This window comes from Protopterus annectens, chromosome 5.part0, assembly GCF_019279795.1.
Source record: "Protopterus annectens isolate FY-2018-M chromosome 5.part0, PAN1.0, whole genome shotgun sequence".
NCBI lineage: Eukaryota > Metazoa > Chordata > Ceratodontiformes > Protopteridae > Protopterus > Protopterus annectens.
In genome coordinates, this window is record NC_056735.1 from 1,841,555,825 (window position 1) to 1,841,581,582 (window position 25,758).

General features: G+C 43.0%; 1 protein-coding gene across 1 annotated transcript in view; it reads right to left on the reverse strand.

Annotated features, from left to right (window-relative positions):
* Positions 1–25,758, reverse strand: part of LOC122802423 (phosphatidylinositol 3,4,5-trisphosphate 3-phosphatase TPTE2-like) — a 1,666,738-nt gene that overhangs the window by 1,442,233 nt on the left and 198,747 nt on the right. The window contains exon 3 of the mRNA XM_044072043.1: positions 24,905–24,982. Coding sequence (XP_043927978.1) covers positions 24,905–24,982 — 78 coding nt within the window. The remainder of the gene's footprint in view (positions 1–24,904; positions 24,983–25,758) is intronic.

Sequence of the window (25,758 nt, forward strand, 5' to 3'; positions counted from 1 at the left end):
CTGTAGGCCCCCTCATCTTCCTTCTTGATAAAGCCACTTACTGTGGTGGTGTCTGCAAATTTGATGATTCTATTTGACTGATGCATAGCTGTGCAGTCATGTATTATAACTGTGAAAAGTGGACTGAGTACACAACCTTGTGGAACCCCGGTGTTTAGGGTGATGCTGTTGGAGTGATGCTTTCCAGCTAGAACTATTTGTGGCCATTAAGTTAGGAAGGTGAGGATCCAGTTGCATATTGTGTTTTCAATGCCCAGTTTACTCCACTTCAACAGCAGTTGCTGTGGAATAACAGTAGACAGAGCTAAAGTCTACAAACAGCATGCATACCCAACAGTACCTATTTTCCAGGTGGTCCAAGGTGTGAAGTGTTAAGGCTATGGCATCTGCAGTAGAATGATTTGGCCTGTACTCAAATTGTAAAGGATCAAATGTAGCAGGCAGGATATTATATGATCCTTGACCATTTTTTACAAAACATTTCATAACTACTAAGATAAGTGCAATTGGCCGGTAATCATTTAATCATGCTGGAAAAGATTTTTTGGGCAGAGGGATGATGTCAGTGGTCTTAGGGCATTTGGGCACTTTTTCCTGGCTGAGAGATGCACTGAAAATGTCTGAAGAATGGTGCCAGGTAAATCAGCACAGTTTTTAATTAGCTTCCCCAGGATCCTATCCGGACCAGCTGCTTTTCCCAGATGAACCATACGTAGGTTCTTGCATACTTCTTCCAGATTGCGGCATAGTGATATGGCATCTTCATTTGTGGATAGTCTCTCTAATGTTCTATTCAATTCCTCAAATCTGCTGAAGTAGGGTTTAGCTTGTTTAAAAAGTTGTCCAGGTTATCATTGCATCGCGTGGGTGGCGGCTTATAGTCTGTGATGTTTTGGATCCTTCTCCATAGCATCTCTGTATTTTTAACTATAGGCCCATTTTGCTACTCGCACCTTTGTTCAAGATAGGCTGTGAAAAAGCCAGGGCTATCTCCAGGCTTAAAGGCAGCATTACATGCTCTCAGTAATTTGTATACCTCACTGGTGAGCCAAGGTGTTTGGTTGGATCTGACGGTTATATCCTTCAAGGTACGGACATCCTCAATACATTTTGTGATGTATCCCACAACTGTTTCAGTGCACTCATTCAAATTGATACATTGACTTGTGGTGGCAGCCTCTTTAGATTCCATTTAGTACAGTCAAAGCAGTCTTGCACAGCCAAGACAGCACTTTCAGGCCAGATACTTACTTGCTTCCTAAAAGGTCTTCCTCCTTACTAGGACTGGTTTATAGGCAAAGATAACCAAGATAGAAATGTGATATGAGCTACCAAGATGGGGGTTGGGGACTGCCTTGAATGTTGGTTCGATATTTGAGTACACTTGATCAAGTGTGTTTTCACCTCTTGTAGACAAGTTTACATACTGTTGGTAGTTTGGTAGCATAGTTTTCAGTGTGGCCTGATTGAAATCCCCAGCTGAAATGCTGACACTCTAGGTTCTTGTTTTGCGATCACATGCTAACTGGTATAGGCTGGTGAGCGATTCATTAGTGCTTGCACTCAGAGGTATGTAAACTGCAGTTATAAAGATAAATGAAAACTCCTTGGGCAAGCAGAATGGACAACATTTAATTGTAAAGTATTCAATGTCAGCTGAGCAGTATCTAGTAACTACATCATTGTTTTCGCACCAGCTGCTACTGATGTATATGCAGACTCCCCCATCTTTTGTTTTGCCACCGAGAGCCTGTAACCTGTCTGCTCTGAATGAGTTGTCTATTCCAACAGCTTGGTCGCTGATATTTGAATTTAACAAAGTCTCAGTGAATATAATACAGCCATTTCTTACCTTGCAGTCTGCATTGATGTCTAGCATCAAAGTCCATTTTGTTATTAAGAGATCTTATGTTAGCCAGCAACATAGAATTGCAGGCCTGTGTGGAGCTTTTCTTAATCTGACACCGATACCAGTTCTGTTGCCCCTTTTCCAAGATCTGTCACATCTGCAATTTCTACTTTTTCTCAAATAAACAACAAAAATCAGAGTTTGTTTAGAGATTCAGGTCCCACACAGCCTGCAGACATCAGCCCTGCAAACCACTTGCACAGCAAGCCAGATTCCAGAAGATTCGGCAGTGCAGGACCACCACACCACCTTCCCATATTTGAAAATTCAGTAAAACTAGCAGGTCCAGGTAAATCCACTAAATAAAATGAGCTGTAGTGAGTAGTGTACCTGCAAGCCTGAGTAGCCGCAGCTATGCAAGGTGCCACCTTTTTTTTTTTTTTTTTTTCCATCAGCCAGAATGCCTCAGGTTTGGAGAAGAGAGCCAGGACGTACCTAGTCTGTGGGTCTTTTAATGAATAACCCTAAAAGTGACGTACCTAGTCATATGGGTCTTTTAATGAATAACCCTAAAAGCTAAAGGTAGCAGAGGTATATACTTTTTTAACTAAACTTTTTCTAATAAGGGCAGCCATACTATAAAGTAAAAGCTTAGAAAAGGATAGCAACTTGGATGGTTTATCAGTGGCCACAGAAATAACAGCAGGATCAGAGGAAGGGCTTTCACACAGAAAAACTTTTGAGCTTCAGCAGCTTTATAGAACCTGCTCAGTTTCATAGGCAAAGGCTGTTCAGAATCAGGGGGCCTGAGAAGATGCAGTGAAAGAAGGCCAAGGAGAATCTATTTACAGGAGTTCACAATACATTTTTTGAACATCAGAAACTTGGGAACATTCCCATTTAAAATGTTCCATCATATGAGCCACACTATTCCCAAAGGATAATTCTTCCATAGGGAAGGCGGGAGAGAGCAAATCCTCTTCTTCAGACTCCAACGCAAAGGGAGCGTGGATCTGAGAAGAGTAAGCCAATGACTCCTCACCGGAGTCTAACTTCTCATCAGAAGAATCACAGTCCCTAGGATGTTTGTAAAAAAAAGTGGACGACCAGGGAACAGAAGCTGGAGTAGATGATACTTGAGGGGGCATTGGAGCCATAACAGCACTCAAGAGCCCCAGCATAGAATCCTGCCATTTTTGTGGGGATCTTTGGTCACAAGGACCACATGCCTGGACTTCTGCCTCTTTTTTAAAGGAGCATCAGCTTTAACATATCTAGGAGGTGTAGACCCTTGCCTAGGTTCAATGTGGGTACAAGGCACCTCTTCCTTAAGTATTTGGGGAATCCGCTTAGGCCCTACAGTGGTTCCCCATCACACCTGCAGCAGACAAGCACAACCTCAGTAGACATGCGAGTAAATGGTGCCATACTAGCCTCCAACTGAATCAAGGCAGAGGAAGTTAGCACTTGACAGCCCTTGGCTTCTTCATCCAACCCAAGAGAGACACATCCAGTGAAGGCTGGACAGCAGCAGGGCAAGTACTCACCTTTTGGCTTTAAGTGGTGGCTAAACATTTGGGTGGGCAGATATGTCTATGGTACCCTGAGCCAAAAGCTGCAACTGCTGGTTCTCCAAATAAATGCAAAGTGACGACAAACTACTATGGTTAATCTTTGAGGAATTTGCCTCCCACACTCATTTTCACTTCCTGAAAATCATGTAAAGTAAAAGGAAGACAAAAAAAAGGAAAACACCCTAATGGGGTACTTGTCTTTGAATGGCTTGACCAAATTCAAAGTTAGCATTTAGAATGGAGGCAAAGAGGTTCAGAGAATTAAGTGCTCATAGATCACATATGCACCTTACACTTTGCAAATAGGCTACAGGTCTGACACAAAAGACACCTGGAAGGCGAGAAAGCACTGGTATGCTTGTCAGATGTTCAGCTGTCCTCTTCAGGATATCTCAAGAGTGAAGAATACTGCAACAGTGATAAAAGGAGGACCATCCTTTGATCACAGCTGCTGCAGCTTTAACTGTATGGGTAGACTGCCATAGCTGATTGGGTGGAAGGATGAGGGTCCAAGATCTCCTGCAGAATGCTTCTAACAAAGCCTGTCTTAGACCTGAAGAAGGAATCTAGTTTGTAGTGTTTTGTAAAAGTATGTAGACAGGACCAAGCTGCCACTTCTAGAATACTTCTAGAATCCAACCCTCTCCAAAAAGCTAGAAATGAAGCCAAGGCCCTGGTAGAGTACACCTTGACCCTGCTTGGAATTGCCTTATTGTGGTGGGCAAAACAAAAGGTAATTGCATGAGACAGCCATTGGATATACTCTGCTTTGATAAAGTTGTCCATTGTTACAGTCACCAGAAATGAATATTTGATTGGAGATCCTGAACGTTTTAGTTCTGTCAAGATAACATCAGACTTCTCTGTGGACATCCATAGTATGGAGGATCCCTTCTCCCTCATTATTAGGTTCCAGAAAGAAGACAGGGAGATGGATACCTTGGCTCAAAGTAAACTCCGATACCACTTTAGGCATAAGGATTTGTTCTTAAGGAAACTATCTTTGTGGAAAATGAGATACAACTGACCCACCACAAGAGTTTGCATCTCAGATACCCTTCTTGCTGAAGTCAAAGCAATAAACAAAACTGTTTTCAAGTAAAGAACCTCCAGTTAACCTGATGCACTCGTTCAAATGAAGATTTTCCCCCAAAGACAAAATTAAGATCCTAAGGAGAAGTCCACCTATTTTCCAGAAGGCTTGGTATGCAACACTCCTTTCAAAACCCTTTTCACACGAGATTGCATTGAAAGAGGGGGGATCCATGGCCAGATATGCTAAAACGGCAGTCAAATGTATCTTGGAGGAATAAGAAAGGCTAGAGATCAATAATTTACACAAATATTGCAGGACCAGAAAGACGCTAGCATTAAAAGGTCCCTGGTTGTCACTAAGATAACAGGGACTGGCTACTGCAGCAATAGTCATCCCTCTAACACAAGGGCAGGCCATCAACTGAGCCCAGGAACTACAGACTCCATCTGACTAGTCTTATATGCAATGCTATGGAAAAGAATCATGGAAATAGTTAACAATGACATAGGAAACCTTTAGACGCTGGACTCAACCAAGTTTGGTTTCAACAAAGGGAAGTCATGCCAGAAGGTCACCAAGGCAATGGATGATGGCAAAACACTGCATGCTGCCTACCTTGACTAGCTAAAGCATTTGAAACAATAGTACACTTGAGCATTGTAAACAAACTCCTGGAATAAGGCATATATTTCTATGTAACCTGCTGGATAGCCAGCTGGCTCACAAATAGGTGGAAGGTTAGACTGTAGAGACCACCTCCACAAAGAGGTCAGTCACCAATGGTGTCTCCCAGGGCTCTGTGCTAGGCCTGCTCCTCTTTGGTATCCAGTCAAATGCAATGTCACAGGCCTCTGGCTTACCAGGTTTGCAGATAACTGCAAGCTGGAAGCAATCACAGAACCCCCCCCCCCAAGATACTCGCATTTTACAGGAAGGTCAAAGACAGATAAATGACTGGTGCCAAAGACATGTCTAAACTTAGTCATCCACCCAAGAAAGCTACCTAATCAATAAAATACCCCTGAAACTAAAACGCAGTCAGGTATTTAAAGACTCCTGTATATAGCAACTTGGCTTTGACCAACACGTGTCTAAGACAGTAAGAAAATCATTCTGTCACTCAGCTTATAAGCTAGGGAATAGCATCTAGGTCCAGATAAGTCATCTCACCACTACACTCTGCTCTCATCAGATCCAACATAGAGTATTAACGCTCCCTTCGGTATGTACATCACCAGGCACATGCAACAGCTGGAATGTCCACAGAGGTTCCTGACAAAGAATGCAAAGTGTAAACATAATGCTTTATGCAGATCAACTCAAAGCTCTATCCTTATACGATTTCCTAAAGACTGCTGAGAGGTGATTTATGCCTAGCATACAAGGCATCCTTGGATCCCACCCTGATGGATCTTCACAATATCTGCAAAATGAACATAATCAGAACTACTAGATCCAGGGATTTAAAGCTTGCTTGCAATTTAAATAGAATATATTGGAGGGACAGGCATGTATCAATGTGAAGCAGACCCCCCCCCCCCAAGCCCTATAGAAGCGTAACCAGGACCAGTGGATAGGAATCAGAAATTTACCCCTGTCTGACACCTACGGCTATGATGGACAGAGGCAGCAGTTAAATCATGACGTAACTAACATACCACTTAAAACAACCTCCAAGGTAAAACAGTCTGTGGTATGCATTTAGGCTGGATGGCTAGGCTTTTAAAGGCCCCAGTGGTCATTAGCCTAGTATGCAACTATACATCAATTACAAAATCTTTATATTTGCAAATATACCATTTCTTAGTAGGGGTTTTCTTGACTCTTAAATACCTGCTGCATGCCCTCCGAAAATAGGTGCTTAAAGGTACTAAGACTATCATACAAGCAGTTAGTTGCACTTGTTTCAAGTTGGGATGTATAAACACCCCCTTGTCTTGTGAGTATGTCCAGTCTGTGAGGCTTATAATAACTGCACTTCACCACTTCAAAAAGAAAGGAGACTCACAGCTGCCTAGGTATTAGCAGAAAGGGTGGAAAGCCTGTAGGAACATTCCTGGCCAAGTAAAACAAAAGGCATCTGTTTTCCAAAGCTTTTTGCATGGAGTTCTCAAGCAGAATTTGACAAATGATTGTTGTGACAAGAGTATCTATAAGAGGTTTTCCCTACAGCTTTACAAATTCCTGGACGACGACCTGATTCAACTTCCATTCATAAGGGTCTGCCCTGCTCCGCTTTTCTGCCACAAGTTAAAATGCCTGCAGTGTAAGACTGTGCTGAAAATCTATACCCCAGGCTACAACGGCTAATCTACACAGGTTAAGATCTGGTTCCTCTGTTTAAGTACCACATTACTATGGTGTTGTCTTGTAATCACTTATAATGGTTCTGGGGACCACAGAGAATGGAGAAGGTGGATAGCATTTACAACTGCCAACATCTCTTCACATTTATGTCTGTCTTTTTGTTCCCAAGACCCTGTACTTTTATCGACAGACACAGCTTCCCAAACAAAGGCTAAGGCATTTGTTACAGACTGTGCTGAAACTGGGAAGGAAAATGGAAAAACTGGATTTAGATAAACTTGATCGCTCCACCAGAGAAGTTCCTCTCTCACAAACCCCCAAAACAGGAATCTGGAATGTCAGGAGATGCTGAAGTAGTGACCATAGTAATTTTAGGTACCACTTAAATTTTCTCGTAAGGGGTTTTGCTTGAGGAGTCGCAGGAGAATTGCAACTGCATGAATCCTAGTATCCTTAGAAATTCCTTTGCTAAGACTTTTGTTTGAATGGAAAAACTCAGAAATGGATCTAGATATAAATATACTTTTTCCTGTGGGAGAAAAGCTCAAGAAACTGAGGTATCTAGGAGACACCCCAGAAAAACAATCCTGTGAGGAGGAATCAAACTTGACTTTTAGGTAAAGCACAGTCTTGTGCAGCGCTCTCACCCAAGCGAGAGATCTCGGACACTTGGAAACATACTCTGCAAAGATAAGCAAGCTACCTAGATTCAGAAAATGTGAACACAATGCAGTCTACAGTAGGCACTTTGTTAATACCCTTGGAGCAGTGGATAAAACTGAAAGTGTGATCCAGACCTTAAACACCTGAAATCTGATGCTATATGAATACAAGCATCTTCAACTCTACGGTCACTAAAAACGTAAATGGGGAATGAAAGGAAGCATGTCATGACAGGATTACATTTTGAGCTCTAGAAGTGTCAACTGGTTTAAAAATAAAAAAAGGGCTGGCCTGCAGAAAGCTTCTTTCTTTGGCACAGGAGACATTCTTGAATAAAAAATCTTCTCCTATCCAAGGAGGAGGGACATCTATTCCAAGGAGGAGGGACATCTATTCCAAGGAAGAGGGACATCGATTCCAAGTCTGCAGGTGCTGAATGACAGAATGGAAATGAGAATTCTGATCCAACGAATTAGGAGGAATCCCTAGTAAAGGAGGGAGAGATTCTCACTCTCGTATAGAAGTGATAAATCATTCTAAGAACGCATTCATCTGAGACTGTTACCAAATAGAGACATGGAGGTAAAGAATTTTGGGGGAGAATTAAAAGCTTGCTAGGATGCTGGGTGCGGAGAATTCTGAAGAAATCATTCAGCCCTGCTAAACTGTTCTTTATTCTGAAGAGAATGCTCCTCCTTTCTTCTTGGAGCCTCCCAGCCACAGCTTTTAAAACGTCTGCTTACCAGAAGCTTGCAGTCTCTGCTTATTTGATTAATTGATTGCAAAAAGTTATAGCATTACACCAATTGACCAACTTGGATAAGGGAGATTGAAAACTGACCAGCTTCCCTCTCTTATCATACATTTTGGGGGCTCTGTAGCAGATGGTCCAAAGAATACACCCTCTTTCAGAGGGAGAATTCAAAATTTCAGCCTTAACCTCATCAGGAAGATTGAGTATGTATCCAAGTAAAGCTATTCACAACAGTTCCAGTAGCAGCAGCTCTGGAAGTGCCATCAGTTGAATCATAACCACATTTCAGAGAGTGAGTAATCATTTGGGAGACAAAAAACAGTAAGATAACACAAAGATGATTTTTCCTCCAATTAGGGAAAAGATGCCATAATCTTCCTCATATTCTCAAGAGAGGCAAGCATAAACTAACTTATTTTAGAATTCTCAATCATCACGATCATAAGTGTTGCAGAAGAAAACATTTTTACCAATCCTTTCAAAGGCTTTTCCATCCTTGTCAAAGGAGGGGACTGGCAATTCTCCATATGTTTATCAGAAGTGTGTTGCCAAGGAAATCACTGCTAAGTAAGATCTGAGGTTAGAAAACAAAAAAGCTTATAAAACTGAGGTACTAATCTATTGGATTTCTTCGGGGCAATAGGCCGGTTGCCAGGAAAGTGTTGGGCTGTAATAAATACATCCTTCCATGTTGGAAGAACAGAAGGACCTGGAGAGATTCAGAAAATTCCACTTGCAACAGATATTAATATTTATTTAAAGACAGAGGAAGATCATTAACATTCCGACTGAAACAACTGATTCACTTTGGATATGGGTTCAGAAAAAGTGAATCCGTCTACAGAACTGTCAGAAGCAACATTATCCTCAAATTTGGAAACTGGAATCTAAGGAGAGAAAACAGAAATTGCCCCTTCACAATCATCTTGTTTAAATTCTTTAACATGCTGAGATACTGATGAATCCTTTTTTTCTGTTACCAGAAATAGTAAAACTGATAGGGTCAAGAGCCTCAACTAAGCCCGGAGCCAAGCCCTACAAATCCATTCACATCTAAAACAACAGATAGGTGAAGATACAGGTCTGATGTTCTGCATCTTTGACAAGATTTGCTAAAGAAGCAGACCTGTTTTTGACAGGCAAACATCCCTACAGACAGGCATCCCAGTCTGGCTAGGCAGAGAAGTACTACAAAAAAAAAACTACGTTAAAATGTAAATTTTATTTTGCCAATAAAATTACCCTGGCCCCTTCGCCTTCCAAGAGGGATACAACAACGAAAACAATTTTACCATTTAAATATCTAATTTAAAACCACATAATTATTTCAATTGATTCACCAATTGCCCTAAAGGAGCATACCACAATTTATATCCATGCTTAACTCGTGCAGTGCACGTCTGATCTTTCTGCTGCAACCATTTTAAATCCTTTCTTAGACCGGATACTACAGCGGTACCTTAAATTTCAAATCAGTTCATTTATGTGGTTCTAACAGACAACTGTTTTTCTGTTGGAAGAGTTTGTATCTGTGGCTTAAAGTGTCATAGGTACAGAATTATTCCCTGCCCTTTCTTCCAAGGCAGGCTTCTCCCTTGGCTGCAGAGAGCACTCCAGCAGCTACAAAGGAAGTGTCCAACACCTGGTCCACACTGGCTGTAGGGACTACACAAGAAGCAGTCAAGGAAAAAGATGAATGGTCTGAGGAACCATTAAAGGTCACAACAGTCAACCATTTACAGCAAAGGCAATTTAACAGCCTGATGAAGAGGGCAAAAGCTGCTTAAAAATGATCTTTTTGTGGCTGGTAGAATGAAGAACTGAAGAGGTTACTCCACAGTGAAGTCTAACAGAAACAGTCGGGGACTAGCTAGCTATTAAAAGTTTTTTTCCACCAAAAACACAGTAAAAAGCATGTTAAAACACCCTTGCCCCAGCCACCAAACGTAATTAAAACAACCTTCAGACAGGAAAAAAAAAAAAGATTTTAAATAAGTTTCAGCAATTTATTTTCCCTCAAAAGTAAACACTAATGATTAAAAGGGACAAAGTCACGACAGTGTGTAAAAATATTTTTTCATAGCAGAAAAGTAAAACATTTCCAGCAAAAAGTTAAGTTTCACTCAAAATACAATATCAAAGACTTTTTCCCCCAAAGGGAACAGACTTGCTCAGCACAGAACTGTTATCTGACATTTCGATCCTGGAAAGCCAGCAAGAACAGAGACAGGAAAGTTCCGAAGGGCTTGATGCCTACACCTCTCTTTCTTCAGGTCTGCTTGAGCTGGTTAATGATTTGAGTGCGAGGAAGATAGTTCAGCTTTTGGAGGCGAGATGGCTGTTAGTCTTAGCAGGTTATAATGAATATAGCCAAGGCTGCGGCAGCAGTAATCAAGTGATAAACAATACAGTAACAGAGTAACTGATATTGGAGATAAAGCTCATCCTTCACCTACCTTGTAAATTCTTGAAAAAGCACACCAGCAAAAATATCAGTCCAAGAGTACAATTTTGAAAAAAAATGCTTGAAAGGTAGCTACTTTTCTGTTTGAGTCCTCACTACAGAAAGCCAAGGTTTACTACATTTTTGGCAACCATCCAGTGATTTATGAAATTGTAGAGCTCACTTTCCTTTAGAAAAAAAAATATCTTTTTTTCTAAGTTAATGCTGTGCATGAACATTCATGTAAAGCAACAAATATTATTCTACACTAGCATAATATAGAAAGAAAACAGATTAATGGCAGAAATTAAGATTAGTTTTCACAGCTACCATGAGCAAGATAGATGGACTGGTTTGCAAGAACACACCATCCTTATGAAATATTAACTAAGGAGGATTAACACACAAGGCCTAAAAATTCAGAGATTCTTCTAGTGGCCAGCAGGAAATTGATTCTTTTTATTTTCTAGATGCATACTTTATACCTGCAACAGTAGCAGGTTCAACAGGAATAAACATTAATTTTTAATACAAGATAAAAACCTCAAGGATAGGCAAAATCCTTGACTGTGGCTGAATGAAGTGCCTTTGAGAAAAGTCCCACAGACTTAAAAGTTAAAACCCAGATGAAAATTCTGAAATCACTAATAGAGGCACCTTTATGGAGTAACAAACCAGAATTAATCTACAACAGGCAGTTTAAAATGGCTGGTAAAAGAGCAGTAAATACCTCAGAGGTAGAACATACAGTAAAATATGTCTAATTTGATATTAGGCCTCTAAACAGACGTAAGGATCGGGCCCACCCTCTGTGTATAGGAATAGGAAAAGGTCCTTGTCAAAGGTACCGGAACCAGCAAGGAAATGGTTTCTCCAACGATGTGACTGGCTAACAAAATTTGTGAACATAGCCCATTTCCACATTCTCATGGCATCTCAAGACAGGCTGTAAGAGAATCCTACTTTAATCCGTGTGGATGGAAGAGAATCCAAAAAATGGCCGAAGTATGAGGAGGATCACCCCCACTTCCAGCATAATGACATGTAGACTAGTCTCCCTCCATAACCACATTCCTTGCATCATCTACTGAAAGTCACCCACCCAAAGGTAGAGGAAGCTGTAATAACAGCCACAACAGACAGACTAGAAAGGGACTGCCTACAGACAAGTTCATTGGGCCCATTCCACCATAAGTGGACTTTGCACATCTTGGACATTATTACTGTTGAGACATGGGGTTTGTCTCAGTTGACATCACTGAAATCTCAGTCACCTGCAGTACTGCAAAAGTGGGCACTGAGAACCATATAAATAGGAGCAGCTATAAGATCCAAGACATTGAGAAAAACAGACAAAAAATAAAGCCGCTTGGACCATTTGCTTCATAGCTTTGAGAGAGAAGGTTCCTGTTGTACAGAAGAAAAGGCTTGTAAGGCAGAGTGTATTGTGTTCACATAATTAATGTGAATGTTACAGTGGCTCCATCTGGGAGTTTGTAGTGTCACTGGTATTTCCAGAGATTGGAAGAGACTAATCAGGGCTCCCTCACTGCCAATTAGACTTTATTGAAGTGGCTAAGAGCCAGTCATCTAGATATGGCAACACCTTGCCCCTTGCAGCGTCTGACTGGCTACAAAAATGGATAAGCATTAGGTGAACACATTGAAGACTAAATAACAAACAGAAGAGTCTGAAATTGGGCCAGTCTGCTTCTGATGAAGTGAAACAGAGAATGGCATTCTTGTACTCAGTTTGTATCAGAGGTCTCTCCCATTGGGTCAAAAGGAACCTGGGGAAAAATGGATCCTTGCTGGTCTGTTAGGGGCTCTTATTTGTCTCACTTTCGCAATAGGTTTAACAGCGCTTTTCTTGCTACAGGTTTTTATTGAGGTGGAATGTCTGACAAGAGGAGAGAGCAGGGATGGGAAAGGGTGTGAAAGAGAAATATAAACCTTTACTTACTAGGTATTAAACCACTTGTTCTAGCAAGTGATGGGATAAAGGACTCCCTTTAGTGGAACAGTTGGGCAAGGCCTCAGGTATTCATCTGCTTCAACTTGAAAGGCTTTGGTATCACAGTTCTTCTGTTTATAAATTCTTCTGTTTGGGCAGCCAGCCATTTTCGAGACTGCCATAACTATAGCAGTTCCCATGGCAGTTCTTTCCAGAACATACAGATCATAACAGTAGAAGTCCTACTTTTCACTGTTGGCAGGACCTCCCACATGTAATAAATATTGCAAGTCCAGCATACCAAAGCCTTTATATCCTCCCAGCATCATACATCAGATGTATGCTGGAAAAGACATAGGGCATAAAGCTGACATACACACACTCAATCCACAGAACCGAAGTGCCCAGGAGAACTAGAACAACCCCCCAGGAAAAAATAAGGACATGTTCTTCAAGGAAGGAGAGAGAGAAATAAGGCAAGAAAGAAAAAAAACCCAGCTAGCACAGTGTTCCCAGCAGAAACAAGACAAAAGGGGGTAGGACAGAAGAACTGAATACTGCAACAATGTAAAGTAGGACATCCACTGTTACAGTAAGATCTTGCACAACTGCACTATGCCCTTCCCCATCACTGTAGTAGTACTCTTCACATGTGGGAGAATACCAACGCTACTGTAAAGGATGATAGGAGGAAGGCTAAGAGGAACCCTCCACAACCCCATGAAGGATGGCCCTGGTAAACCCTTCCTGGCTCTAGAAATGACATCCAACTTATAATGTTAACTAAAAGTGTGATAGAGGACCAAGTGGTGGCTTCTAGAATGGTCCTAGTATCCAAACCCTTGAAAACAGCTCCAGAACAGGCTGCTGCCCTCATAGAATGAACTCAAATGGAAGTTGAAAGCGGTTTACCATGAAATACATAAAAACAAATGGCCTTAGAAATCCAGGAGGAGATGGTTTGCTTAGAAACCACCAAATCCAGTATATTGGTATTAAAAAAAAAAAAAGACTGTTCAGATTTTTGGACAGCCTTTGATTATCCAAATATGAGCTGTCTATGCAAATCCAAGGTGTGAAGCACCTTCTCAGTAGCAGATTGTGGAGAAGGAAAAAATGAAGGAAGTTGGATAGACTAATTCAGAGACAAATCATTAACCACCCTGGGCCTAAAAGAAGGATTAGTATGCAGACACATCCTATTTGAAAAAAATCAGGAACTACCATTACAGCCTGAAGTTCAGGAACTCTTGGCTGAAATAAGAGACACTAACAAAACAGTCTTCCAGGTGCAATGTTGCAACCATGAAGAAGCGGGGTCAAAAGAAACCAGAGTTACTTTTTCAAAGACAAAATTAAGGTCCCAAGAGAGAAAATGTTTTTTGTGGGGGCCTGATATGAAAGAAACCTTTAAAGAATTGTTTGAATTCAAAACAAGAGGCCAATAGTGGCTTTAAGGGCAGACAAGTAGAGGCTGCTGACAGGCAAACTTCAACAGAAGAACATGCTAGGCCAGAATTGATCAGTTCACACAAATAAGAAACGAACAAAGAGACCCCCCCCCCACACTGAAGAGGAATCCGAGTCATGCTTGAGACACCAAACAGAAATCTCTACCATTTAGCCACATAGGATCTTCTGACAGTGGGTTTCCTGGCCTCCTGCAGAACCCCAAGCACATTCTCAGAAAAGTGGTATCTAAAGAGACTCAAAACCCTATCATCCAGAGCGTCAGTTGAGGTTCTTACAAGTGAGGGTGAATGAGAGACCCCTAATTTTGTGAGATGATCCATAGGATGAGGTAAGTTGTGATGGTTGCCTATGACCAGGTGAAAGAGAAGGGGGAACAAGTGCTGTCTGGGTCAAAAGGGAGTCACCAGCAAGGTTTAAGGAGAGACCTTCATGATGTAGTGCAGGACCCTGGGGAGCAGAGGAAGGAGGAAGAAAAGCATTTATGAAAATTCCTCCAAGAAAAGGACAATGCATCCACCTTCCAAGTCAGAGGACTTGGATCTCGAACAGAATCAAGGACATTTTCTGTTCAGAGGGAAGGCAAAAAGATCCAATTGAGGATTACCCCACTGAAATACAACGTCCAGAAACACCTCCCTGTGAAGCATCCATTTATGAGACTGCATCTTAGACCCGCTTGGAGAGTGTCACAAGGATGTACTGACAGGATGTAAGCCACCTGAATTGGTCATCTCATAGAGGATAGGAAGGATCCCAGGCCTGAAGAGCCAGTCTGCACAGAAGACAAGACTTTCTGCCCACTTGTTTAATGCTTTGCATAACTATACTATTGTTTGTAAAAACTTTTAAACGGTCTAAAGCCCAAAGGGATTGGAAAGGCCTTTACAGCAAAACTCATCTCTTTGACACTGATGTGGGCTGACCTCTGACAGAGGGTCCAGAGACCCTGAACCCTCAGATTGTTGGAGAAGGCTCCCCATTCCTTATCTGAAGTGTCTTACTCAAGATCTTTTGACAGGAGTAGGAGTCTGAAAAGAAAGGCCTGGATTGCAGGAGATCTGTTGAATCCACCAACGGAATTCAAATTTCAGACAGGGCAATACAGGAACTGGAAACACTGGAGGGTGGCTCCGCAAAAGGCATTCAGATAAAAGTTTAATCATGGTGTTTGGACTAGTGGCAAAGTTCTGAGGACTGTGTGTGCATACGTCACCTTTATGCTCTACACCTGTGTGGGAAACTTACATCACCTTTATGCCCTACACCCACATAGGTAGCATGCATCTGAGGTACAGCCCTGAGAGGATGTAAAGGCTTTGGTATGCTCGCTGGTTGTTGGGCTACCCATAGACAGGGATCCCACCTTTAATGAATATTGCAATAGTGATAAGGAAGGACATTTTCAGTTACTTCCCTGCTGATAATGCCAATACAAAACGTGACTTTGGCTACACTGCATTTTACAGAGCAGGTGCTGGGAATCTCAAATTTTATTGCAACAGCTGTAGCGGCCTGGTCTTCCTGTTCCACTTTCTCCAGTTCACTCTTAATAGTTAGATCAAACAATGTGGAGCTCAGCATTTGTATCCATAGCAAAAAACAACTTAAATTAGAAGTTATGTACCTACCATAACGTTCCATGTTCGTTGTCTTCTCTCGCCTTCTTTCTTGCTGGATGGGTTCAGAGCCGATCCTCGGCTCAGACTCGGCACTTGCTAAGCTCAAGAGCTAATTTTACCAGCTCGAGGCAACCCTATATCCCATGATGCAAGGCGTGACTACCTCAAATCTCATTTGGTAGCTACAAGAAAAAAACCCTGCCATAAAAACTTCTTCCCAAGGAAGAAGACAAACTAAATGTAGAAGAAACCAGGTCAAAACCCAGTAACAGTAGTGACACTTCCTACTGGGAGCTCATGGAAAGAGTGAACTAAACCCAGAAAAAGAGTACAACTTCAAGGTTTGTCCAGGCTAGGGGGAAGGAGGGAGGGACGCAAGAAAGAAGGCGAGAGAAGACAACTAACATGGAACGTTATGGTAGGTACATAACTTCTAAATGTTAAGTTGTCAAACTCGCCTTCATTCTTGCTGGATGGGACCGCGTCCCTAGCACCTCTATCCTGGGTGGCTCAACGGAACAGACTCTTGAGAACTGTGGAACCAAACCTGGCCCTGTCCCTGGAGGCCAAGTCCAATTTGTAATGAGAAACAAAGGTGTGAGGAGTGGCCCAAGTGGCTGCTGCACAAATGGTGTCAATAGGTAGCCTATCGGTAGCCTATCTTGAAAAGCTGTGGAAGTGGCTAGGCTCCTGGTAGAATGTGCTTTTGGTTTTGAGGGCAGTTGCTTGCCCCTAAGAAGATAAACATAAGAAATTATAGAAGACAGCCATCTGGATAGGGTCACTTTGGAGACCTGAAGACCTTTCCTGTTTTCTGCATAAGAAAGAAACAGTTGATCAGATTTCTTGAATTGTTTAGTTCTGTCCAAGTAATACCAGAGCTGACTATGGACATCCAAACAGTGAAGTTTTTGTTCCGCCTTGTTAGAATAATTAGGGAAAAAGACTGGCAAATCAATAGATTGGTTGATATTCTTCTGGGAAGCAATCTTGGGCAAAAAGGATGGATTGGTTCTTAATGATACCCTATCTTTGTGGAAAACCAAATATGGGGAACGGACACAGAGAGCCTGAAGTTCAGACACCCTTCTGGCTGAAGTAACAGCAACTAGAAAAATTGTCTTCCAGGAAAGAAGCTTCAATGAGCATGAAGCAGCCGGTTCAAAGGGGGGTAGTATCAAGGATACCAGCATTAAATTTAAATCCCATTGCGGAGGGGGATCTTTGATAGGAGGTTTTAGGAGAAATATCCCTCTCAGAAAAGCTTTGCAAAGCTTGTGGGACATAATATTTTGATCCGCTAAGCCCACATGAAAATTTGAGATAGCTGCTAATTGAACCTTAACTGTAGATGGAGAAGAACCCAATTGAAAAATCTCAGCTAAGAATTCTAAGACTGCATGCACAGGAGCAGTAAAGGGATCCAAGTCTCTAGACTTTCCCCAGAAGGAAAAACGTTGCCATTTACTAGCATAAATCCTTCTAGTAGAGGACTTTAGAGAAGCTACTATGATCTCTCTAACAGGGTCAGAGATCATAGGAAGCCTGGCTAAGGAAGGAAGTGGAGCAACCAAGCAGTGAGGTTGAGGGAAGGAATGGATCGGTGCAGTTGACCTGAATGGTGGGTCAGATCATCTGGAACTGGGTCCAGATGCCAAGGCTGTACCACGAGATGACGATGCAGGGACGGAAACCAAATTTGTCAAGGCCAGTAAGGGGCAATGAGAATCAACTTGGCTCTTAATACGGTAGCTTTCTGAATTACTTGAGGAATAAGTGGGTATGGAGGAAAAGCATAAAGAAGCCCCCGGGGCCAATCCTGGGTTAGAGCGTCTCTCGGGGGATGGCCTGGTAGAGGAAAGAGAGTGAAGAAGTCTAGGCATTTGCTGTTTTGGGGTGTAGCAAAAAGGTCGCAGCAGGGAACGCCCCACTTCTGAAAAATCTCGTCCACTACCGATTGCTTGAGAGACCACTCGTGTGGCATGAGAATAGCTCTGCTCAGCCTGTCCGCTAAGAGGTTGGATTTCCCGGGGATGTGCGTTGCTATCAGAAACCGATGAGGAGATTGCCCATTTCCAAAGTCCGAGAGCTTCTCGACGCAGTGGGTAGGACCTGGTCCCGCCCTGCTTGTTGATATACCAGACCACGGACATATTGTCCGTCTGAACTGCAATAGTCCCTAAAGGAAGAAAGTCGTTGAGGGCCTGCAACGTTAAAAGCACTGCTCTCATCTCTAGGACATTTATGTGCAGATGGTATTCTATTGGTTGCCAAGTCCCATGGTCCATCCTGCCCTGACAATGCCCCCCCCCCCACCCGATCAGAGAGGCATCCGAAGTGACTGTGGCAACCGGGACTGGGGGAACAAACAGTCGGCCCTGATGGAGTTGCGGGGAAGACATCCACCAGGTTAGATGACTCTTGCACGATTGTGTCACAAATATCTCGTGTCACATGAGGAGCTGCTGGAATGACCACTGGGTGAACAACATCCACTGCAAAAGACGCATGTGGAAGCGGGCTAACGGCAGTAGAACAATGGCCGCAGCCATAAGACCTAGAACCTTCAGGACAAATCTGGCCCTGATTATCTTGTTGAGTAATATGACTCGAACGTACTTTTGGATGTCCAGAATTCTTTGGTTTGTGAGTCTTGCTGACATCCTGACAGTGTCTAATTCTGCGCCTATAAAGGTAATAGATTGGCAAGGTGACAGAGAAGATTTTTCAAAGTATACTGAAATCCCCAGTTGGTTGCAGATGTGAAGGGTGTAGTCTCTGGCCTTGAGAAGTTGATGCCTGGTGGTGGCAGAGGAGCCAGTCATCTAGGTACGGAAACACCTGGAATCCTTGACATCTCAGATGAGCCGTGACCACTGCCATACATTTGGTAAACACTCTGGGGGCTGTAGTGAGGCCAAAGGGCAGGGCTCTGAATTGAAAATGACTGGTCCCCAGCCAAAAGCGGAGAAACCTTCTGGAGCACCTGTGAATTTTTATGTGATAGTACGCGTCCTGAAGGTCTATTGAGCACATCCAGTTGTCCTTGCCCAAAAAGGGTAGAATGGACTGAAGCGTGACCATCCGGAATCTTGCCTTCTTGACAAACTGTTTAGTTTGCTGAGGTATAAAATTGGTCTCCAATCTCCCGTCCTTTTGGGGACCAAAAAGAATCTTGAGTAGATGCCGGATCCTACTTGGTCTGCTGGAACTAGTTGGACGGCTCTTTTTGCTAGGAGCTTTGATACCTCCAGCTTTGCCAATTCCCTTAGACCGGGTGAAACGTCTGGAAGGGACTGATGAGGAACGGGATATCTCTCGAAAGGAATACTGTATCCCTCGGATATGATCGACTGTACCCATTTGTCTTGAGATAGGGAATGCCAGGCTATTGGGTACAGTGACAATCTTCCCCCGCCTGCCTCCAAGGATGGACAGTCGGGCAACACCTCAGGGATGCTGGAAGGGTTTATCAGAGAGAGGCTCCCTGCTACCCTGATTCTGCGGACCCCCTCTGCCCCTAGGGCAGCGTCTATTGTTATTACCCCCTCTGCCTCTGGGGGTAAACTGACCACATGTGTCGGGCGTGACTCCCTGAGATTTACGAAACCACATTTTCCCACCCTTCTGCCCTTTTGGATAGTGTCTTGAAGGGGTGGAGAAATGGACTCCTACGGCAGAAAGAGTCTTGCTCACACCTGGTCAATGTGTCCACCTGAGGTCCGAACAAAGCCGAACCATCAAAGGGCATATTAGTGAAGGACGCCTTAAAGGGATCTGCGAAATTACAAAGCCGCATCCAGGCCTGACGCCTAAGTGCCACTCATGTGCCTGCGGCTCTACTCGCTCCATCGGCTGCATAAGAGATGAGCCGCATGGAGGAGTTAAGTTATAGAATTTAGGATTCCTAGCTGTGAGGCAATCTTTTCTTGAGCCCCCGCAGCTGATGGATCCTGAACCACCTTACCTAGTTCCTTGAGAATGTCTCTCTGAAGCCTGGTAAAGTGACAGAGATAGTTCAGCGAACGCATAGCAAAGGTTGCTAAAGAAAACATCCGCTTATCATACCTATTCATGGTCCTAGAGTCCTTGTTAGGAGGATGGACAGGTATGGAAGGATCATCAAGTTCCTTCTTAGTGGCCGCCGCCACCACCATGGCATCAACCGGGACACCTTTGGTAAGAAACTGTTTGTCTGAAGGGGCCGTGATAAATTTAGAGGGCCTCCTGGGGACTGGTTCCACAGAATCCGGGGCCGTCCACACCTTCCGAGCCACCACTTGCATGAGCGGGTCGAAAGGCGGAGACACCCAGGAGGTGGAGGGTCGAGATCCAAAAGCCTCCAGGTATATACCGACTCATCCTCGGAGGGGTCAATGGAAGGCCAATTCCCCCTCTGCTTAAGGAGTTCCAGGATGTCTGAAAAAGAGACATCCTCAGAGGGGGACCGTGGGGAACCCTCCGACTCATCTAAGTCGGTATCTGATGTCGTAGACTCAGGGGAGTCTGTGTGCTTCCTCTTGCACGTCCTCTTACGCAGGGGTTCTCCCGCAGGATCAGGAGAAACCTCGGAAGAGGAAGTTCTTCCCAATGGGGAAACCTGAGGTGATGGATCTCTGGGTCCGGGAGCAAGAGAATGGCAAGAGACATCGACAGGCACCGAAGAGGGAGGAGCTAATGGAAAAGACCGCTGACTCAGCTCCAGGGCTAGAACACTCCTCATCACCTCGAAGGCTCCCCTCCCAGGGAGGCCAGAAGACTCCCGCTCTGAAGAAACAGGAATCCCTGGTCCCACCGAAAAGGAAGGCTCAGAGGCAGATGTTGGTGCCAAGCTCACCAATGCCGAAGCTCCAAGAGGGAGAGCGGGGTCGGACAAGGGTCCGATGCCACTAGCCCCCTCTGAGCCGACAAGGGAGACCCGATGACCGGATCCCTCCAAGGAAGGTCTCATGGAAGAGATCGGAGTTGAAGACGATGGAGCCGAAAGGGGAAGTATCGGCTCCGGCGCACCCACAGTCACCGCTCTGAGAAGCTCCGGCTCCAAACTCTGAAGGAGAGTCGGAGGAGGAATTTCAGGGGGATGAGAAATAGCAGTCGTCTGTTGAGACGGGCTATGGGGCATTTGGGCTAGTGCCTGTGACTTCAACAGTCTACTTACCACCCTCTCTAAATCATGGTCTGATAGCCTGGAAAACCTTGAAGATCGGCTCCGATGGCTCCGCTCCGAAAGTAGAGGAGATCCCGGAGCCGAACGAATAGACTCCAGGGAAGGGGACCGAGATCTCTTCTTGGACGGAGCCATCGGAGCCGAAGACCCTTTGGTTCCAGATGGAGCCGAAGGCTTGTCGGCTCCAATGCTGGTTAAAGATGTGTCGGCTCCGGCCGGAGCCGACAGTCATAGGTACTTGTGTATCTGAGCCAGACGGAGCCGATACCACAACATCCAATGTGGAAAGATCGGCTCCAGCCAGAGCCGATCTCGACTCCGAAGGAGTCGGAGCCACCGCCAAAGGCTTAAGCACCACAGCCTGGGCTTTAGGTGGCTTAGAGGGTTTAGCCGACCCAGTCTTGGTCGGAGAACCCTCTGGCTTCAACAAGCCACGTAGAATCAGCTTGTTTCTACGTTCCTGCAGGACTCTCTGGCTAAAGGAGTGACAAATAGCACAGGAGTCCTGCAGGTGTAAAGGCCCCAGGCAGTACACACAAGAAGTGTGACCCTCTGTCAGAGACATCTTCTGACAGCATGAGTCACACTTCTTGAAGCCCGAGACCTTCACTTCCTTAGACATAGTATGCCCACAAAAAACACACAGACACACAACAGTCACACAGTTATCGGAGAGAAAACTGAAAAACACAGACACTCTCCTGACAGGAAACTGGGAGGGAGGCTTAAGGCCTGAGGGAGAAAAATTATCCTTATGTAAGGAAGAAAAAGGGAATATAGGGTAAAAGAATATCTATTACAATAGCGCTAACACTATAGTGAAGCCTAGAAAAAAAGGGGAAAAAAATACTCTGTATAATCCAAAAAACTTTACCTGAGCTGGTAGAAAGAGACCTCTTCGCGAAGCGGCAAATGAGATCTGAGGTAGTCACGCCTTGCATCATGGGATATAGGGTTGCCTCGAGCTGGTAAAATTAGCTCTCGAGCTTAGCAAGTGCCGAGTCGGAGCAGAGGATCGGCTCCGAACCCATCCAGCAAGAATGAAGGCGAGTTTGACAACTTAACATCTTGAGGTTTCCATCTGGCAAACAATCCAGCAACTGATTCATTTCAGCCAGCTCTCATTGGAAATGCATATTTGTGACAAGTAGTTTGCTCACTCGAGAGTAAACATTGAGGATACATAAACTCACTTTCAAATATGTCCACTGAATGGGACTATTCAGAGACTGGATAGGTGGACTCTGAAGTTGGAAAGTTTTAAAGGACTGCCACTGCAAATATAGGTCTCTCTACAACAATTCTAATAGACTGAGAACAGAGTATCCTGTCTGGTCTTTTCAGGACAGGCGCCACATCAGAAATCTTTCCATGCTACATTCACCCACGACTGGGGGACCACAGTTAGGGGGACTGGAAAGGTTCCTGCAAAATGCATGAAGGAGAAGTCAGTGAGCCATCTTACTGTCTTCATTTCTAAGATATCCCTCAAAACTGGGGTCATCAGAGGGTTACTGGAAAATCTACACTTTCATTCTCACTGATATTTAAGATGGGACACTACCGAGAGACGTCAACAGGCTTCATCCTGCATTTATTCTTATTTCCTTGGAGTGAATTTAGATGAATACTATGACTGAGCTTCACCAGATACCAGTGAAATACCCTGCAGAAGCCTACCAACCAAACTGTCCTGACCAGACAAGAGATTGTAGGGGACCATTGTTTCAGATAAAGACCGGTTTCACGTATACGTCAAACTCTGTACATGTACTGGATTCAGCAAAGAATGAATTGTAAGAAGATAGGTTGAGAATGATGCCATCCCATGTGCTAAGGGAAATTAACCAGAATATTCCAACTGTGCAACTTCAATGAACACAGAAATAAAAGGTACAAAACTGCAAGGTAAAACACCAACAACCACAACACCACAGTGAGAAAACTTTTTTTTAAATAGTATTAAAACAGGCACACAAATTAGGGAATCGCAAAATAATTAAACCATCAAATGTGTTGCAGAAGTTTTTCAGTATGAAGGTAATGGGATAAATGCTTAAGATGAGTGAGGGGCACATTAAATCGGAAAACTTTGGTCAAAGAGTGAAAACTTGGAACATACTGGTCTGAAAGTAGGTAAAATATAAAGTAACAGTAAATGACAATACCAAAAGCAAAGAAGAAATTTGAAACCTCATCTACGCAATGAAAGAGTATCCTAGAGACGTTTTTTCAGATGAGAGTACGGTGACAGAGATTTAGAAGGAACGCATTTCTTAGATGCGAACAATTTCATGTGGCAAAAGAGATCAGGAGAGGATAAAGGGGATGAGCTAGCATCCAGGAAGTATTTAGATTACAGGCAGACTAAGAATGGTGGCTTTACACCAGTTTGTTGGTGAGGACCAACCTATACAACCTTGCATCTGAAATTAAAAGAAGTATCACAATGTATATTTCCATTCTGGCATCAACGGAACAGTTTGAGAATAGTGACTTGGCCAAAGTCACAGTCACATGGGTCCAAATAATAATGGAACAGCTTCTAATACTGCATCACTCCACAGACTCCCAAACTAAGAAGGCAGATAAGCTACTGCAGTACTAACCCCAGCAACAAATCTCAAGATTATGCAAAAGTCAATGGTACTAAAGACTTTGACAGAAGCGATTCTCAAATGAATGGGCAGATTAAATCCAAGAAAATCAAACAAAGCAGTCCACATTCACACGGTCGTCTATTACTTCATCAAATTACTCCCCCCACTACTTTACTAAAGTTACTCAGGAATAAAGACAGCATCAGCTTGCTGTAGACAAAAGCACCATATAATATCACATCTTACATCATAGCTTTAAACACTTGCAAGCATGCACAACATCTGGCTGTTAATCAGATTTCTTCAACATATGTCAAAAGCCCAACAGTCTCAGTCCCCCCCCCCCAACAGTATTATCCAAAACCTTGCAAGTACAAATTATAAGCATGATAAAAATGAGGAATCAGTACACAAACCAAACAGCTTTATTCCAGGAGGCATTCCCAAGCACTTCAAAAATACAATACCACAATCGAAACAATAAAAAGGAATGAAAAGGTCAAGAAAAATTGCAAGCAAATTTAAAATGTTTGCAAAAACATGTGAAGCAGTCAATAGACCCTTTTATGGGTTACATTATATGCCACACAAACCCCTTAGTTACTCAAGTGTAAGTGGAGTACGCCTATCTCAGAGGCCATCTAAAACGAACCATTTTTGTAACCATTCACTGCAGTCAAAGTAACAATATGCCACAGTATAATGATGCCATGGCAGACAGAAAATCATATTGCCTTTCTATCAACACCCATTTTAAAACAGCAACAATGGCACAACTACTAACCCACCAGAGACAGCCAACTACCGCTCTTATTCTTGAATTACATCACAAAGGTATCCTAGCACAGGACAGCTAGTCAGCATGCAGTTTCTTACCTGCAGATATGTATACATAATCATTCATGGTGGGTACAATGTCTATTCCAAAATAAATGTTTTGCATTAATAATACACATTTACATTTCACACATACTCCAAGAACATAATGTTCTCCGAAAAAAGCCATGAGAGGACATCTAAACAGCAATCTAATGTTGCTCAGACTGTACCAGCAGAGTCATATTGGCATAAACAGATGTAGGTTACTTAAACCAGAACTTTAATAGAAATGAACAGTAAAAATGATAAATTCAGATTAACAGTCTCTATCTGACCTGTCCTGCTAATGTTATTCCCTTTGAGGCATGTGCAAAGAGAAAACGTCGGAAAAAAGCACACATGGTGCTGTTTCTCAGAGGATGTGTCCATATGCTGTACAAACAGCAAAGGTTTTCAAAATTACTCAGTGTAATGCTGCTTACATTCCACAGTCAGGTGTTTAATGTGACTTTAAAATTCATACTGATAAAGTGGCAAACCAATACGGCCTCGTCGGCTGTCACAAAAAATATCTGCTAAAAAGTATGCATACCTTTGTGAACTCCACCACAAAGCAGTGACAAGCATTATCAATTCAAGTACTTACCTACACAATGTATCTGGCTCATTATTTTCCACTTTTCCATCATCAATCTGTACAGTTGCATCTCCACCACCACTAAACCTTAAAAAAAAAAAATAAAATAAAGGTCAAGTGGCAGAAAAACACAGCGAGAATATTCAAGTAAATTACTAGTGTTAGTTTTTTTAAACCTAATTCCTTAACATGCTGTCTAGAAGTACAAAATGCTCTCACTGCCAAGATGCATAACAAGGCCATAAAGAACCCCTGTAGTTGCCCATAAATGATAGCCTCTGCCAGTCAGCTCTGAGAGATTTGTGGGTAGTTACTAGGCTTGTACCATTGAGGAGCCTAGGCCAAATTTCCACTTATCCACAAGCACTGCCTGGGTCAAGTGACTTGATCACATTTATCCTAGGGAAATCTGAACATAAAGGCTCTGTCCAACTGAAGGAAGACTTCATGGCTGGCAAGCACAGGAAATCTACACAGAAAAAAGTGCAATTGAGTAATGGACATACCATAAACAGCAGATCTTTGAGAATAGGTCATTAACATAAATCATTAATTTCAGTTTACCTACTTTCTATATACGCCAGTTTTAATTGAATATTTGTTGGTAGTGGTTTCTTACCTGTGTACCAGTAAACACCTTCACCTTCTTTGCTAAGGACATCTGTGGCACAAGGCATTTGCAAACATTCTGCATTTCTGTTCTGATTTCTTCAATTCTTTGAGCTAGTGCTTCCCACAAAATACCTGTGGTTGAAGATACTATAATGCTAAATAGCACAAGAAATATCCATACATAATGTTCATGAACATTATGCTTATCAATATCCACTTAAACACCCTTTTTTCCTCAAATTATTCTTACT